The 15449-nt window shown below is 44.3% G+C and overlaps 6 protein-coding genes across 6 annotated transcripts in view; 3 read left to right on the forward strand and 3 right to left on the reverse strand. All coding sequences in view use genetic code 11, as the record gives it.

Annotated features, from left to right (window-relative positions):
• EGR_06787 (Flotillin-1) overlaps nt 1–535 on the reverse strand; it is a gene marked incomplete at both ends in the record, with an annotated part of 3196 nt that extends 2661 nt beyond the window's left edge. The window contains 2 exons of the mRNA XM_024496036.1: nt 76–166; nt 378–535. Of these exons, the coding sequence (XP_024349576.1) occupies nt 76–166; nt 378–535 (249 nt within the window). The remainder of the gene's footprint in view (nt 1–75; nt 167–377) is intronic.
• An 800-nt stretch (nt 536–1335) lies between these two features.
• Nucleotides 1336–4799, forward strand: EGR_06788 (Haloacid dehalogenase-like hydrolase domain-containing protein 3; the record flags this gene model as incomplete). Its single annotated transcript, XM_024496037.1, has 7 exons — nt 1336–1569; nt 1592–1849; nt 1915–2233; nt 2502–2572; nt 3187–3396; nt 3593–4049; nt 4552–4799. 7 exons carry the CDS (start codon nt 1336–1338, stop codon nt 4797–4799), a joined length of 1797 nt encoding a protein of 598 aa, XP_024349577.1.
• A 755-nt stretch (nt 4800–5554) lies between these two features.
• On the reverse strand, nt 5555–6525 carry EGR_06789 (hypothetical protein; the record flags this gene model as incomplete). Its single annotated transcript, XM_024496038.1, has 3 exons — nt 5555–5702; nt 5902–6146; nt 6406–6525. The coding sequence occupies 3 exons, from the start codon at nt 6523–6525 to the stop codon at nt 5555–5557; spliced, it is 513 nt and encodes a 170-aa protein (XP_024349578.1).
• A 495-nt stretch (nt 6526–7020) lies between these two features.
• Nucleotides 7021–11325, forward strand: EGR_06790 (Sorting nexin-6; the record flags this gene model as incomplete). Its single annotated transcript, XM_024496039.1, is given in 12 exon segments — nt 7021–7062; nt 7143–7213; nt 7523–7560; nt 7578–7741; nt 7837–7947; nt 7982–8103; nt 8146–8302; nt 8358–8617; nt 8694–8733; nt 9697–9943; nt 10249–10334; nt 11155–11325. The coding sequence occupies 12 exon segments, from the start codon at nt 7021–7023 to the stop codon at nt 11323–11325; spliced, it is 1509 nt and encodes a 502-aa protein (XP_024349579.1).
• A 1136-nt stretch (nt 11326–12461) lies between these two features.
• Nucleotides 12462–13148, forward strand: EGR_06791 (Proteasome activator complex subunit 3; the record flags this gene model as incomplete). The annotated part of the gene is made up of 1 exon (XM_024496040.1): nt 12462–13148. The coding sequence occupies one exon, from the start codon at nt 12462–12464 to the stop codon at nt 13146–13148; it is 687 nt and encodes a 228-aa protein (XP_024349580.1).
• A 1827-nt stretch (nt 13149–14975) lies between these two features.
• On the reverse strand, nt 14976–15436 carry EGR_06792 (hypothetical protein; the record flags this gene model as incomplete). Its single annotated transcript, XM_024496041.1, has 3 exons — nt 14976–15137; nt 15218–15276; nt 15400–15436. 3 exons carry the CDS (start codon nt 15434–15436, stop codon nt 14976–14978), a joined length of 258 nt encoding a protein of 85 aa, XP_024349581.1.
• Between the last annotated feature and the right edge of the window lie 13 nt (nt 15437–15449).

Below are 15449 nucleotides of genomic sequence, written 5' to 3' on the forward strand. Positions count from 1 at the left end.
TGGTTTATTAGCCCGACAACTCTAAAAAACTTAACATTTATCAAAAGTCCCCACTTTTAAGTCAAATGGACTTACTTGAGCGACACCGGTGACAGTAATCGGAACGCCATTACGAGTATAAATGCGAGGACTTTCAATGATTAGGGTCATAATATTGAGGGAAATCCTGTGAAGGGAAAATTCAAGACGTGTGTCTATCCACAATGCTGTGATGTGAAGAAAGTGATAGTGTGAAATATACAGGTAATATCCCACTAGACCTGAGGGAACAATGCGATGACTAGAATAGGGCACAATAACTCCGAATACAATAATTCAGTATTAGCTTAAAAATTCAGGTAAAAGAATACCGCGCGAATTGGTGATCCCAGTCTTACCGATCAAGTCTCTGAATGAATGGAAGTACGAAAACCCGACCACCGGGCACGTAGTAGGGTTTATTATAGCAACAGCCTAAAAATGAACAAGTAATAATGATCTCACCAGAAACGACAAGAGCTTCATTTGGTCCACAAGTATAAAACCCCCAGCCCATTTCGTACACACGACAGGGCCAGGCCCTGAACCACGCGCTTAAGCATCTGGTAAAGGACTTAGCAAGGCATAAGTCACTGGTGTACACACTTGGTTGTTGCCGACCTCAAAGCAGGAATTACAATATTAAAAACACCCTATGTTGCTTAAAGTATTGCAAATCCGGACCCCTTTAAGCTGCCGAAATGCCACTGGTGAATCATTACAACGTATTTAATAATTAAATGACTGTGCATAAAAATCAGTAGTCAGAGCATTTCAAAATATATTTTATGGTCCTGATCTTGAAAAAAGCAGCATCTTACCATATGGATCTGCTGGACTGTGACCTCTTTTATAAGCCATAATAATGTAACTTTTTCTTGTTTGCCGAACAATTGAATTAGATGGCGATTTGCTAGTTGAAACTGCTAAAAAATTCATTCTGCCCCAAGTTTTTTTCTACTACCTTGTGTATAAATCTGTTTAAAATTCTTCCACGCCATGTTAATACATTTAGAACGGTACATTCCCGTCTGAAGTATGTCTCTAAACCACAGTCTTATGCATCACTTTGAGACCCCTCTGAATACAAAAAGAGACAACGTTTCGGCAGAATGTGCGTAGTCGACGTAGAGAGGAGCTTGGTATTGCTGGCATTTCCCAAGGTACAAGCCGCTTAGCCAAGGTAGGCTAGAGGAGCCTAAAGTGACCCGTTGCTAAAATTCGGAGCAAAACAAGCAGCAAAGGTATTATTCCTAAAAAAGTGGCTTCAATTTATTACAGTGGTTTTTTATTGGCTGCTAATTTACTCCCTTTTTAATGGCTGGATGCGCCTTGCGCTTTCTGTCTGTAGATCTCTTCAAGACTCTCATCTATCCCAAGGAAAATATTATCAAAACTTATACTCGCTTCGTTCAAAAACACCTAGACTATGAGTTCGATCATCGCACGGTAATGCCTCATTTCACGGAGGTTTATGGCCTGATGGAAAATAAGTGGCCCAATTTTGGTCGCTTTGACGGAGTCAGTGCTGATCGTTGGTGGAATGAAGTTGTAAGTTCTCGAGTTATTTCAGCCAATGCTGAAGTTTATTCAATCATTTGCGCGGAGCTCCCCATTCAGTGAAGCCTACGTTAGACGTGCTCTCACGCTGAGTGTCACTAGTGAAATCTATGATTGGTTTTCAACCAATGAGGCTTGGGACGTGGTTCCCGGTACAGTCGAAGGCTTGACTGAGTTGACAGACACGGGCCTCCATTTGGCTATCCTCTCCAACTCTGATGAAAGAACTCCGGTTATTTTGAAGGCCCTCAACCTCGATAAGTTTTTTACTGTGAGTTTACTGGGTATATATGCAGTCGACTCAACATTTAGGCGCCTTAGTCAATCTTGCCTCAGTTTGTTGTCTTCTCTCGGAGCTGTGCTTACATGAAGCCGGAAGCGAGGATTTTTGAGTTGGTTTGCGGCCGTTTCTTTGATTCCGAGGTCCATACTGAAATGGCCTCGCAGTCGCGGATGGCACAATATGGTCATGTTGGAGATTCGGCGACTCGCGACTACTGGGGCGCATTGCGTGCTGGGTGTGGGCGTGCCTTCTTGCTGCAACCCGAAAATTCTGAACCCTGCTTCTGGGCGTACCAGGACACCACGTCAGGACGGTCCCGAAATCTTGTTCCTGCACAGGACAGGATCTCCTTTCTTGCTCAAATTTTGGAACGTTTATAGGGAAAGATTCCAGTCCTTGCATAACTACTGCGATTTGTGGCCTGTGGTTTTCTACGAATAAATGATTTGGTGCTCATTATTCTTCTTGCAAACCATTTGCCTCTTGATTCACAAGTGCTTTCACGCATTTCTTAGCTAATTTTTTATTATTTGTTTAACAGCATCTTGGAGTCATAAATTTAATGCATATGCCTATTGGGAAAAGCGCATTGACCAACTTTGCATGTGTTTATTGCTTGTGTATTATTTGTGCCGCCTAGTTTGTCGTGTAGTTGCTCGTGTGTCCAGTGTGGTCGACGCAATCTACGGCAAGATACTCGAACTGAGACAGGTAGTCAATGATGGCCAGAAGGCTGCTAGTTTGGAAAAAAAATTGCTATTTTAGGAGTATGAGACCGCTTGAATTGGTTCAATCACGCAAGGTAGGTTAGAGCATGAAAATGAGTGGGTCACCTGGACCCTACCTTAGCACCACGGATGCGGAGATAAGTGGAACGTGCTGGCCCTACGTGTGGTGGATTCCTTTCAGGGTCTTTGGGTGCAGTGAATGAATGAAACGCCCAAGAATAATCACTGTGGTCTTTGCAAATGGAAAAGTGCAACTAAACCAAATCCTTTTGTGATGAAGAGACTCAGACCTACAATGCTGCTTGGAATATGTGAGGAAGACCTGAGCATAAAAAATACTTTTTTAGTGTTCTCACCAGACTTGGAACAACGGAATTGACCACTTCTTCGATTATTTTCCTGATTTGGGAGGTGCCTTCTGGGATTTCGTGTTCTGCACCCTTTTTGTACTCCATAAACTATTTTTCATTAAGATTACAAAGTGTAGTTGTCATCGGTTTTGATGCATCCCTGAATGATATTTGGGATGACGAGAAATTAGTGTGGAATTGGACTTGTGAATGCTAAAATTGACGTTAATTTGCTGTTGCTTCCCAGGCCTCGACTGCAGTACCGAAGAAACCCAAGGTGGTGGAATTCAGTGCATTGACACTATGGCAGCAGACAGGTGTGCGATGTCTCCGAGTAACACACTTTCTCTTGGCACGAAGTGGTCTCTTTGTGGCCATCTTCCTTCTCTGTCTGCTGAGCGAACGTGCCGATTATGAGACACACCCGCCGGTCCATCCATGGATCATCTATCTCCACGTAAGCCTTATTACGCCCCCACGGATCAAGAGAATGGTTCAGTCAGAGGAGGCTGCTGCTCCTTTGACGATCGCTTGTTTGAAGCATACATGTAAAATCGGAGATACAAAAGCGATCCCGAGATCTACATTCAGTAGACTTGAATTCAATTCCTCGTTTCCTTAAAGGCCTAACTGATTTCACTACCTCCTCGTAGGCCAGTATCTACCTGCTCACCTCGACCGGTATGTCAGCGCGTTTACTTCCAAGCACCTCTGTTTTCGTTGCGGCGGTCTTCTACATCCACCTCGCTTACCTCCTGGGTTTTGAGCCGACCTTCGGCTACCCGCCTTGGCTTCGGATACGCGTCGCATTGCGCCTTCTAGGCTTGGCGGGTGGTAGCCTCCGAATGCTTGCTGCAGGGGACTTTGACTCTTCTCGTCACTGGGACAAACTCGGCGTGGGTCTCTCAGGCTGCGTTTGTGCTCTCCTCGGCCTTATCTCCCTCCCCACCATGACGCTACCCAACCTCAACACTGCCATGCATCGCCACGAGCTCTCCTCCGCCTTTCCCAACATCTTTGTGACCCACCTAATCCATTGGGTCATTGGAATAGCCTTCTGCCTGGCTTTTGTCGGCTACACGTTTCCGATTCTTGTGATTCTTCCCCAGGGTAGGAGTCTTTTAATGAACTATGCCGACTCTTCATTATATTTAAGTAGAAATGGGGAACCCTAAATTTCTTCCGAGTTACTGTGGGGCTTCAATTCAAACCAAGACTATCCATTTTATGATCATTAAAGCAAATGCTACCACGGCGACAGTGTACGATTGTCAATTACCCCATTACAAACCCTAATAGCTGGCCATTAACCAGTTTGAACAACACTAATCAAGATGACAAGCAACAGTGGGATGTGGTGATGATTAAAGCTTCCTGTGAAAGCTGTAAGATCGGCGGGTATCTACGGAAGACGCTCATCTGCGCGATTCCCAAAACGATATTAAGCGCGCAGAATTTCGAGGCCAGTAATACTGGAGTGCTCACTTATCGACGACTTTCCCTGTTATCCTCGAATTCTCTGCCTAAGTAGTTTTCGTTACGATTCAAATGCGAGCCTTGTCATTTCATTATTGGGCTACGACCGCTTTCAACCAGTTGGAATGCCCCCTAGGTCGAGGACAGGTGCCGTTTTTCGCGAAGATGGTGGTGTGGGCGGACGGACTCGCTTGTCTGGGCTGGGGCCTGACGCTGATCGCCAAGGATGCCAATTGGACCTACTGGAAGGCGCAAGGTGTGGAGTTCTGGCTGCAGAATACGATCATCCTTGCGGAGGTGGTTACGATCGCCTCTATTGCCGTTGGTGCCAGTCTGCCCTGGTTGGGCAGAGTGACGAAACCGCCGCATCAGAAGGAGCAGTAGATTTGAACTTCTGAGTTATTGTAAAGTATAACCACTGTTTGGCCTACCCCAAATAACATTTTTTGACGTATATTGGTTTGCTTTGTCTTGATTGCAAGGCGTGTATTCTTTCACTGTTTGATACAATTCTAACTCTACCACACGGTTCGGAAATATTCGTCTCGGCTTGACTTCAGCAATAAAATTTTCATTAGACATTGGATAATTCCATAGACTGAAAAACAACGCGTGAAGCACAGTGCAAGAGTTTATTAATAGATGATTAAAAACGACTACGACAATATGCTACTGGGGTCCGTCTCATAAAACAAAAGAGGGGATTTTTTGGGCGGACAGCGTTTTTAAAATGCCACTTTTACTCAGTGCCTGGGTGCGACCAAAATTCGTGTCAGCTGGTGCATAGGGGTTATCAAAACTGCTTGTCTAGGATGGTGACTTAACGAGCTCGTTCCTGTTATACGTTCCCTGACAGGAGTCAAGTGTTGGAGTATTAAAAACGAGGAAGTTCTTTTTTTCCCAAAAAAGTGATTATTAGAGCGGAGAGCGACACACGAAGCCGGCTGGCACATGGGCTGATCAACAGCCAAACCAACCTCATAAAGGTAGGTGCCAAGGAAGTAAGTTAGGTACCTGGTGCAGCTCAAGCTAAAAGCTGCACGCTTGGGCACAGAAATGACCAAGTAAAAATTAATAGCTAATTCCGTCAAGAGGCTGATTTCTGTACACTTAACGAGAGAGGAGGAGTCCCGTCACACTTATTTGATATCATCGCTGCCCGCACTAGACCTTCGCAGCATCTCTTTGGTAAAAAAGCGCACACCGACACCAGTTCGACGAAATTCTGCGCGTCGTTGAAGGTACTCCTCCTCAAATTTCTTCATCTGCTCCGGATCTTGGACTAGCCTGCAAGGGAACAAGCAACTGATAGGTAGGGCAATATAATGAGCAGTGATGCCTTACTGTCAAGGTACCGTACCAAAAATCCTGAGCTTAAGAAAAAAACCTTATATCAAACGATCCAACGATATTGACAGGATCAGAAAGCGCAGGGGATGGGTAAGTTGCAGGCAAGATGAAAGCAAGGTAGGGGAGGGGAGCTTACGTGTTTTGGCACTCATTGACCAGGGCAAACTCCACCTTGCACTTGCGCGAGGGGACCCAACTGTCCTTGTGAGCACGGATGCAAGTGCGCCAGTGACGCCATTCACGCTCACACAAGTCGAACATGAGACGCTCCTGTACGAACTTGGAGAATAGCGTGCCCCGCTCCGTATCCGCAATGGTGCGGTCGTCTGGATCTCCATAGCCTACTGGACCGCCCTTATAGCCTTGATAGGCTGTCATCAACTAGGCAAAGATAAGCAAATAGAACAGGATGGTAACACTTTAGGAACCCACATGAGGAAATCCAGTCATGATAATCTGTACGGAAAGGGTGTGATTGAGACAAACTGCTGCAAAAAATGGTACCCGAGACAAACATTTCCTCCGTTAAAATGCGACCAAATAATTTTAACAAAAAATAAAGCAATTCGAAGTAGAAAACCAATTACAACAGGCACACTTGGTCCTAGCCAATAGGAAGTCCAACCTACATTGCAACTACCGGTGAAGCGTAGAAGTTTGTGGAAGTGGTGGGCAATTTTAGTAATTTAAATAAAGTTCCAACAAAAATATCGGTATAACAGTACACATTTTGTACGATTCTAAGACACACACAGACCATTTGTAGAACACTTGAAAAGCAGTTAAGAATTTCTATAGCGGTTGCTACCCATGGAAAATTTCGACCGAAGCAGTCCTTTATTAATTATCTCCGATGAAAAATACAGATTTAAAATTAACGTACTTTTCGATGCAAGAAGAAGTGGAACTAACCCATTAAATCCATGATCTTTGGCTGTTGGTGAAAGGAAAGGTGTACCTAAGGGATCTTGTAAATGCCAAATTTAAATAAGAAATCTGCACATAGTTTAGGAAGGATTTACTAGGGTTGCCTATTTTTAGGTGAGATAAATATATTTTAAACGTTATGTGTCCGCAATAAACACAATACTTAAGAATGCGGAACTCGTTTGCTCTTTTGATTAAACTTTAATTATTTAGATGCAAGCAAATTGGTTACAGAGAGCTATGTTGGGCTTCCTTTGCTATGTTACCTAAAAAAACTAACACTATTTGAGTAAGCCTTCATAATCCCACTTCGCATACTTTAGTCGTAATGCAGGTTTCGTTGCAAAGTCGCATCAGGAGGTTTAGGCAGGTTGCTTCCTCCAAAGTGTTTATTCGTCTCCATAATATTGTTTTGAAGGGAATTTAGTGGCTGTTCGAACTTTTTTAAAGGGGTCCCTTCGTAAGCTTGGGGATCTTTACTTGGTCCTTGTACCGCTTGCTTTGAACTCCACTGGGATCCGGTTGGTCCACCTGGTCTAATTTTTAGGTATTGTTACTCCACCAACCTTACTTTTTGTTTTGTTCTTATAATCCTTCAATAGCTGTTACTACTCATCAATATGTTTCCTTATGTGTTAATTCTGCTTCCTACCCCCAAATAACATTTTATTTTTCGTGGTAGCTCAATTTTCTTATAGGAGCATCTTTCTGCTTTATAGCTAATAATTGAGTCATTAGTCAATCTCACCGCTCCATTTTAAGAATTTTCCGTTGCTTTTTACATATGCTAGTACAAGTGGATATGATATTCAATATTCTTTTTCCTACAGATTTGACTTCTGTCCATGGCATCAGACTTCGCCGATCCGTCGACATTTCTGGCAGACACTGTGCCTATTGGTGGGGCGTCAGTTGTTCCACAAGGCTTTAATTCACAAAGTCGAATCATATCTGATCCTACGGATAATACATCTGAGTATTACCTGCATGTGGAAATATCTGACGCCCTTAGTAACAAGGATTTTGTCTCCTTCACAGTTCGCACAAAGGTCAGTCCCTCAGTCCCATAGCCATTTCTTCTAGCTCTGCACTTTGCAAACTATCCTTCCATCCATTTCGTCACGCTTCTCCCCCCCCTTTACAGACCAATTTACCCGAATTTAAGCAGCAAAAGATGCAGGTGAATCGCATTCACGACGACTTTATGTGGCTTCATGACCAGCTAGAGGAAAATGAAGCATTTGCTGGCTTCATAGTAGGTTTTTCCTTTCTCAGTGACTATTTGCCAGGTGCCTCCAGCTCCTCCACGACCTGATTTCGACTCCTCCAGAGCAAAACTCCAACGTCTCGGCAAAAGCGAAGGCACTATGACAAAGCAAGATATGCAGAAACTGAAAGCAGAGCTCGAGGCGTAGTTTCCAATATCCGTATTGTCAATGTTTTTCACTTTTAGAGAATATCTAGCCAATTTCAAGAAAACAGTCGCCATGCACCAGGTCTTTCTTCAGCGAATAGCTAATCACCCTGTTCTTCGAAACGACTATGGTTTCCGGGTATTTCTGGAGTACGAGCAGGAACTCAGCGTGCGTACCAAAAATGCCAAGGAAAAGGTAAGCATTGCTGTTTTGTCCTCTTCATTTTATTTTTCCTCTCCTTTTTGCGTAGGCGGTAGGCTTTCTCAAGTCGGTTACAAAAACGGCGGACGAGAATTTGTTACTGTCTAACCAGAGGGAGGATGATCCCTTTTTCAGAGAGGAGAAGTCATATCTTGTTCGTTACTACAATGCTGTGCACGACGCTTACAATTCCACCGATGCGATGTGCCGAAATCGTCGGCTTGTGGGTGAGAGTGTCCTCCGTCTGGAGCTGCTGCTGCAGGACCTTGCTACCACTCCACCCATTAATTTCAAGTCCGCTGAGTCCTTGTGCGCTCTCATTCTGGTTACTTTTGTGTACTGTGTGTATGACCTCTGAACGACCCTGCCTTTACCTTTTTTACAGGCTCACATCAAAACTATGCAATTTCTTCGGTGCCTTCTATGTACGTTAGCAATCGTTCGATTGTCTTATGATGTTTTTCCACGATGATTTTGACATTAATGAAAGTGGATGAAAGAATATGTATTTAGTTGCTCGATGAAGGTTTACTCAATTTGATATGGTTTCCAGCGCACTTTTTGTGAAGCTTCGTAAATGTTGAAAATTACTAGTTTCATCCTTATCTTCAGTTTGATGATTGGACCGTTAAAAGGTCTTTAAGGCGGCAATTTTAGACTTCTCTGTCAAATGCGTTTTTGGCAAAGCCTCACTAAGCCAAATTGAGACAAGGGTATCACAAGTAGGCGCTTTTTACTCATTTTCTAGGAAATTAATTGAGTGGGCTAAAGATATCGTTTTTATTCATGATTTGCGGAATATCATCAGGAATATCGGTTTTTTTTATCAACAGGGTCGGTCTCATAAAACACATTTGAATTCGAGTCCTATTGCCAGTTTTTTTCATTTGGAAGTATTAATTGTATTTCTTGTTCTGACTGATTTGAACGTGCGCGTAGGATAGAAGCAGGGTTTACGCGATTAAGTAATCTCTTTACCAACACCTAGAATTGCTCACATCGCTTCCATGAAAGAAATTTTCAATCAGCATTCGAACAATTTTGCGTTTAGTATTAGGCTAGTTTTAACTCATTTTTCTGTTTTGAGTACACAATCTTCAAAATGAGCTATCGAGACACTGCTTTGTGCATTCGCTAGTAAATGAGTTCGTTTACTCGTTTTCCTGCAATACAGTGTGGGTCGCTAAAAGAATCTGCAGCATGATCAGCCTAAATGCAATCGTTTCTCTAGACTATACCGGGTGTGACTAAGGGAAACAATTTTGCCTTTCGACATGATTTGCCAATCATAGATTCATTAGTTTGAGATGCAGCTCCATCTAGGGTGAATGAGAATATGGATGATGATGAGGATGAGGATGAGGAGGTCTTTCTCATGCCCCTGACAGCCACTGCAGATGCGCGTGACGGCGGATGAGGATTTGAAGCTGACCGACACACTGGCCTACTACAGCGCTGAGTCGGCAGCGGCGAGGGATCTGCTCTATCGACGGAGTCGCGCACTGGCGGACTATGCAGCGGCGAATCGGGCGCTGGACCGCGCGCGTGCCAAACAACGCGATATCACTGCCGCTGACGAACAGCAGGCTGCCGCGCACAAACGCTTCACTGACATCTCGCAAATGGCGCGCCGTGGTAAGGTGTTTTTGTTCCTCCGACCTCTTCCCTCTCTCTCCCTCCGTTGCCTCCTTTTCCACAAAATGTGAGAGTTCCCTCAATTCCACTCTCCTCGCTTCACTTAGAAGTCTTAAAAAAAATACCTGGATCAAGTGAGGGCCCGTAACTGGTAGCTGTGTTTGGCCAAATTGAGTGAGTGAGGCTTGTTTCTCCGATCGAGCTGTTTCTAACTTGCCTTGTCGTCAGACTTCTTCCCTGTCATTTTCCCTTCCAAATAGCCACCCCATTACATGGATTTACACTTATGTAATTTGCCCTTGCAGAAATCGAAGACTTCAAGGTGCGAAGGATAAAGTACTTCCAAGAGAACCTCGTAGCCCTCGCTGAACTGCAAATTAAGCACGCCAAGGTAGGCTGTGCTTCTGCTCCCTTTTCTTCTACCAAAACTCACTTCATATTTTTTTTGCGTTTGCCGTTAGATTATTCACCTTTGATTTTCTTGCATTTCATCTGTACGGTTGTTTATTACATCAAACGAGGACACAGTTGACCTTGATTAGGGGTATTTTTTTCTGCACTTAAAAAGGTATACATTACTATTTTATAAAAGGAAGATCATTTATCAGAATATGTTCAGCTATACTAACCGATCAAACGAGCCTCAGACTTTGGTACTTCTCGCATCCCCCTGCACATACCCTCTGGCCCAACCGATCATGCCTAATTGTCACTAGGCGCCTGCAAACGAAAACCGCTTTAACCTGAGATGTTTGTTTTGTTACTGTAGTCATTTGCCCCGTTAATCACTGACCTGAATGCTAGGTGTCTGATACCATGACTCAGTGCGCCTCTCCTGACAGCGCAAGTCGTGTCACGACTTTTGTTTACAAGTTCATGCGCTTATTCTCTGTGCAAGTTGGCGTTAGTTAATGCCTTTTCAGTCCCCATAATCTCACCTGCACAAACTAGTTAGTTATTTTAACAGATTGGTTAGGTAAACTGAACTTCCCCTTTCCACTAACGCCAGTGGAGTTACTGCCTCGTACCCGATCAACAATGTCTATAATAGGCTTTTGAAGGACAAATTTTCCCCACCTGGGAAATACGATCCGTCAAATTTCCTATAAGAATGTAAGGGGAAAATCACAACCTTTGCTCTTCTGCCAGTGCTTTGGATCCTCTAAGTGGCGGTAGTGGTGACGTTGTCACTTGGCTTCACTTTCTTTCAGGCTTGCATAGCGCTTCTGCAGAGTACTCTAGCGGCAATCAAGCCAATCACCTACACCACCACCGCCGCTGCCGCCTCCGCCACTACCACTGCTACCGGTGCGGTCACTGAGATTATTGCGAAATCCTCCCATGACGTGCCTGTCCTCAGCGACCCTGACAACCTCCCCTGATTTTCCACCACTATCATTGGCGCCTCTCTTTACCTCCCCATTCGTGTGACTGATCCTTGGATGTAACCTTGCTCGTATCTCTCCTCCTCCACCTCCTCCCTCTCCTTCACTTTGCTTTCGCCATTTCCTGGTTTTGGTTGGAGCTCCTCTTGCCTCACTCACCGATTCTCCAAGCGAAATGAAAAAAGAGAACCGTTTGCTGTCTTACTTTTTTACTATTACCAAGACGAGGGAGAGTTACTGTTGTTTTAGAGTCATTTCACACCAACCAGTTACCGGTGGTGATTATTAACGCCACAAATTGAAAAGCGTAGGGTACACGTTGTCTTTGTTTGTTTCAAGACAAACAGGAAATGAGGACCACTACCTCGAAGGTTCTTCTGGCTACTTTTAAAAATAGTTAACTCAAGTTACTTAAAGGGGCGGTTATCCATTGGTTGGAAGCTCATCCAGCCGATGAGGTGACAGGAGGCTGGATTCGGGCGGATAACCGTCATGGTGGCGTCAATGCCTTATCACTTCCGAAGTCACAGTGTGTACCCGCCGCTTTATAATACTGTTACCAACTTTGTCCATTGTTTCATTCTGAGTGCCTTTGATTCGGACCATCGGCTCCACTAAACTTTAACACGGCTTCAGTTATGCTGCCAAAGAGGAATGGGACGATGCAAATAGAACCAGTGAAGGTGCCTCCTCATCATGCGTTGATGAGAGGCCAAATCTTTGGAAGGTGGGCGCTTTCCTGGATCTGGTATGGTGAGATTTGCCGAGACACCAAGTACAACCAATCAGACGAAGCCTTGAGGAGCGGAGCCCAAGAAGGTGAGTTACTATTGGTCGGTTGAAGGCCTCGCCATCCTACCAAACAACAGATCCAAGCACAAAAACTAATCCCAGCCCACACTCTATTCATGAAATACCACAGCACCTAATGACAATCACTGCATCGATTCGAGAATCACCTCGACAACTTTGACAAAAACATGTTTACAAGCTTTTCTGATTGGAACCGGCTATCGGATTGCAAGGTCGCCCCTCCGGAGCGAATCCGTGATCCACGTGGTGTCGTGTAAATGAAAACGATTTTTGCCTGAAGCCCACGTGATCTGAGGGTTGGTGTGGTGCAGAGTTCGCGCATGGCGACGACTTTGACCAGTTTCGTGGACAACTTCCGCACCCAGTTGGCTAAGGATGCAGAATTGCAGCTAAGCACTGTTTTTCCTCAGCGTCTTCAGGCCATAATTGACGTGCTCAAAAGTCCACTTTTTGATCTGGCATCGAATCGCAAGAAACTCCACGAAGCGGCTCTTGCTCCGGTCCCGTCCGACGCCTGCAACAAGGACGCCTCATTGCCTAGGTCATCGTTTGAAGTATCCACTAATTCCATCATCTCGGAGGCCTACAACGTCGTCAAACCATTCCTCCTCCAACTGGGCGAGGATGCCCAACTTTTGCGAATGTGGGTAGTCTTAAACATTCCTAAAATCGAGGATGGGAACAACTTTGGGGTCTCAGTGCAGGAGGAAGTGATGGTGGATGCCTCGAGAACAGAAACCGACGTCACTTCCATGTTGGATTTCTACTGTGACTACCTTATCTACCGAGGTAAAATTAATACCAAGAGAATCAAGTGGCCTGGAATCAAGGCTTACACAGACGCTCTCATCGAGTTGGACGAGATGACGTACATACGAATTCGCATGACGCTGCAGGATATAAGGAACAACTACGCTCGCCTCTACGACCTCTACATGAAGAACATTAATAAGATTCGCAACCCCCGAACCGACAGCGGAATGAATGCTGTCAATATCATGTATTAAGTTAGTAATCGGGGAAGAGTTTGTTTGCTTCGATCGGCCAAGCGAATTCTCCGATCTCTCGCTGTGTGTGTGTGTGTGTGTGTGGTTTTTAGTAAACCTTCCTGGAATTGTGGCTCTCGTCTGTTTGGGTAAGATCCTGATAGGTGCCCTTGTCAAATTGTCAAATTGGTATGCATTGAATCCACTTTGCATGGAGCCCTCCCCCCGGGGAAGAAAATGACGCGTGGGGGCCTAAGATATGCTTCACGACTGTTCTAACCAGTAATGCTGAATGGAAATTAAGTCATATTGTGCTTACGAGAAGTCCGGCGAGAAATATTCCCCATTTTAGAGGAATTTTACAGCCCTGTTGCAATGTGGTTGTTAGCAAAAAAAGTTCTAGAATCGAGATCAGGTGTCAATTTTTTGATACTTAATCGTGTTTTTTGTAAGTGTAGGCATGAACCTATCTGTCCCCTGCGGTCAATTGAAACGAGTTTGCTGATGGAATATAAGTAGCAATTTCCGTTGCCCCCACAATTTCCCCATTTACAGATTTGAAAACGTGATATGAATCGCTAGAGTGACTGGTAAAGTATACTTTGCTTTTACCATCTTACTGCTCTCATTTTTCCATCTACTGATGGCGATAGGCATCCCACCGCTCGGCCCAATTTACCACCTCACGTCAAACTTCAGTAGGACGCCCTGATAGCTGTGAAGATGTTTTCAGACACCATTTCTGAAAACCGAATTGACATGGGATAGAACGCATAGATGTTGTGAAGAGCAGAACCCCGTGTCACCGCCGCAGAGACAAAATCAAAGGAAATTGGAACAATGTGAGTAAAAACTAGACACAATTAAGACAAACACGAAAAACGACAAAAACTTTTAAAACGTGTGGGGGAGGGAGTTAAGCGCCAGGCAAGGGATGTGAAAAGGCGAGAATTAGTTCTGCTACATAACAGTTATCAGTAGTATGAGGTGGGAAATGACTGATCTTGCGTTTTAAAACCTCTGAACAAAAGCCCATGGCACAAAAAAAATTTTATCACGTAGGCTAGGGGATTACAGAGGCAGGGAGTGCGTCAATTTTCGAGTAAGACTACACCTAAAAGTGAAAGTGTAACCACGCCAAAGTGTATGAAGTCGAACCATCATTCCACTGAAGGATTGTCACCAGGCCTGTCAATGCTCCGCAGCTGAATTTGCGCCTGATATTGCTGAAGCATCGGGAGTGTGGAAGACCAGGGCTGACTTGAGTGGAGCATTCATTCATAGTTTCAGTAATTATGCAAAAAGACCACAAAAAATAGCTTTAGTGAATGCAAAAATACTAACACAACAGGAAAAAGTAAGGCTATGTGGGAACTTTAAGCCTTGTATACCAACAATGGTTATAATGGGTAAAATAAATTTCAGTAGGTGGACATGGCAGCCACTTTTCAGGATCGTCTCGATCTACTTTGGACGCCTGCTTTTAGTTTTTACAAGACAACGTCTTCAAAAAGTCGCTTTCCCTTAATATTTCAGCCCTGTTGGGCGTTAACATCATTCCCGAGACCGAAATTCCGTTGGAGAAAAAATCTTACAAGTTTCTTTTCGAAGAAGACACATCGCAGGAATTGAAAAGAAAAAACAAAATTGTTGTGTTTGTACTCAGCACTTGGAGAGATAAACAATTCCTATTTAATTATTAATGTAGAAAATGAGAAAAGGGAATCAAGATGCCCAAGATTTCAAAGTCCATTTTGTGATAAATTCAAATGACGTGTGCGTCAAATTTTTTTAAATAAAAAAATAAACACAAAAAAGTTGCCAGCACTAGTTCCATTAATGCCTGCGTTAGAGGGAGACGACAAAGACGTTGGGACAGGGACTGGTCCAGGCGAGATGAGGGTTGGCCGAGAGGATCTCCAACCTTGACGTATCGGGTGGACAGTTCAGCAGGTTGAAAAACTTGTCAACACAAATCCGTACCTCCACTAGTTTGGCATAGTCACCACTCTATAAAAGGCAAACATGTATGCTAGTGAGATACAAAGCTATCGGGAATGAGTGAATCCTCTACGGGTAAAAAATGACACTGTCAAAGAGTGAGATCGAGGTGGTGCAAAAAGAGAATCCACACCTCCACGCTCCCCGTCTGGAGCAGACGAAAAAGAAAACACGCACAGCGCTTTACTCACTGTGGAAAGCCTACAAAGCAATCGAAGCCGGTCAGTTCATGGCTTCTGCAGGAATGAATTGCCCACCGAAAACGGCTTACTGTTCTCCCACCCACTGAATGCCTGCTTCTTCGCCATCGGCAGATCTCGA

This window comes from Echinococcus granulosus (assembly GCF_000524195.1).
Source record: "Echinococcus granulosus chromosome Unknown EG_S00063, whole genome shotgun sequence".
Classification (NCBI taxonomy): domain Eukaryota; kingdom Metazoa; phylum Platyhelminthes; class Cestoda; order Cyclophyllidea; family Taeniidae; genus Echinococcus; species Echinococcus granulosus.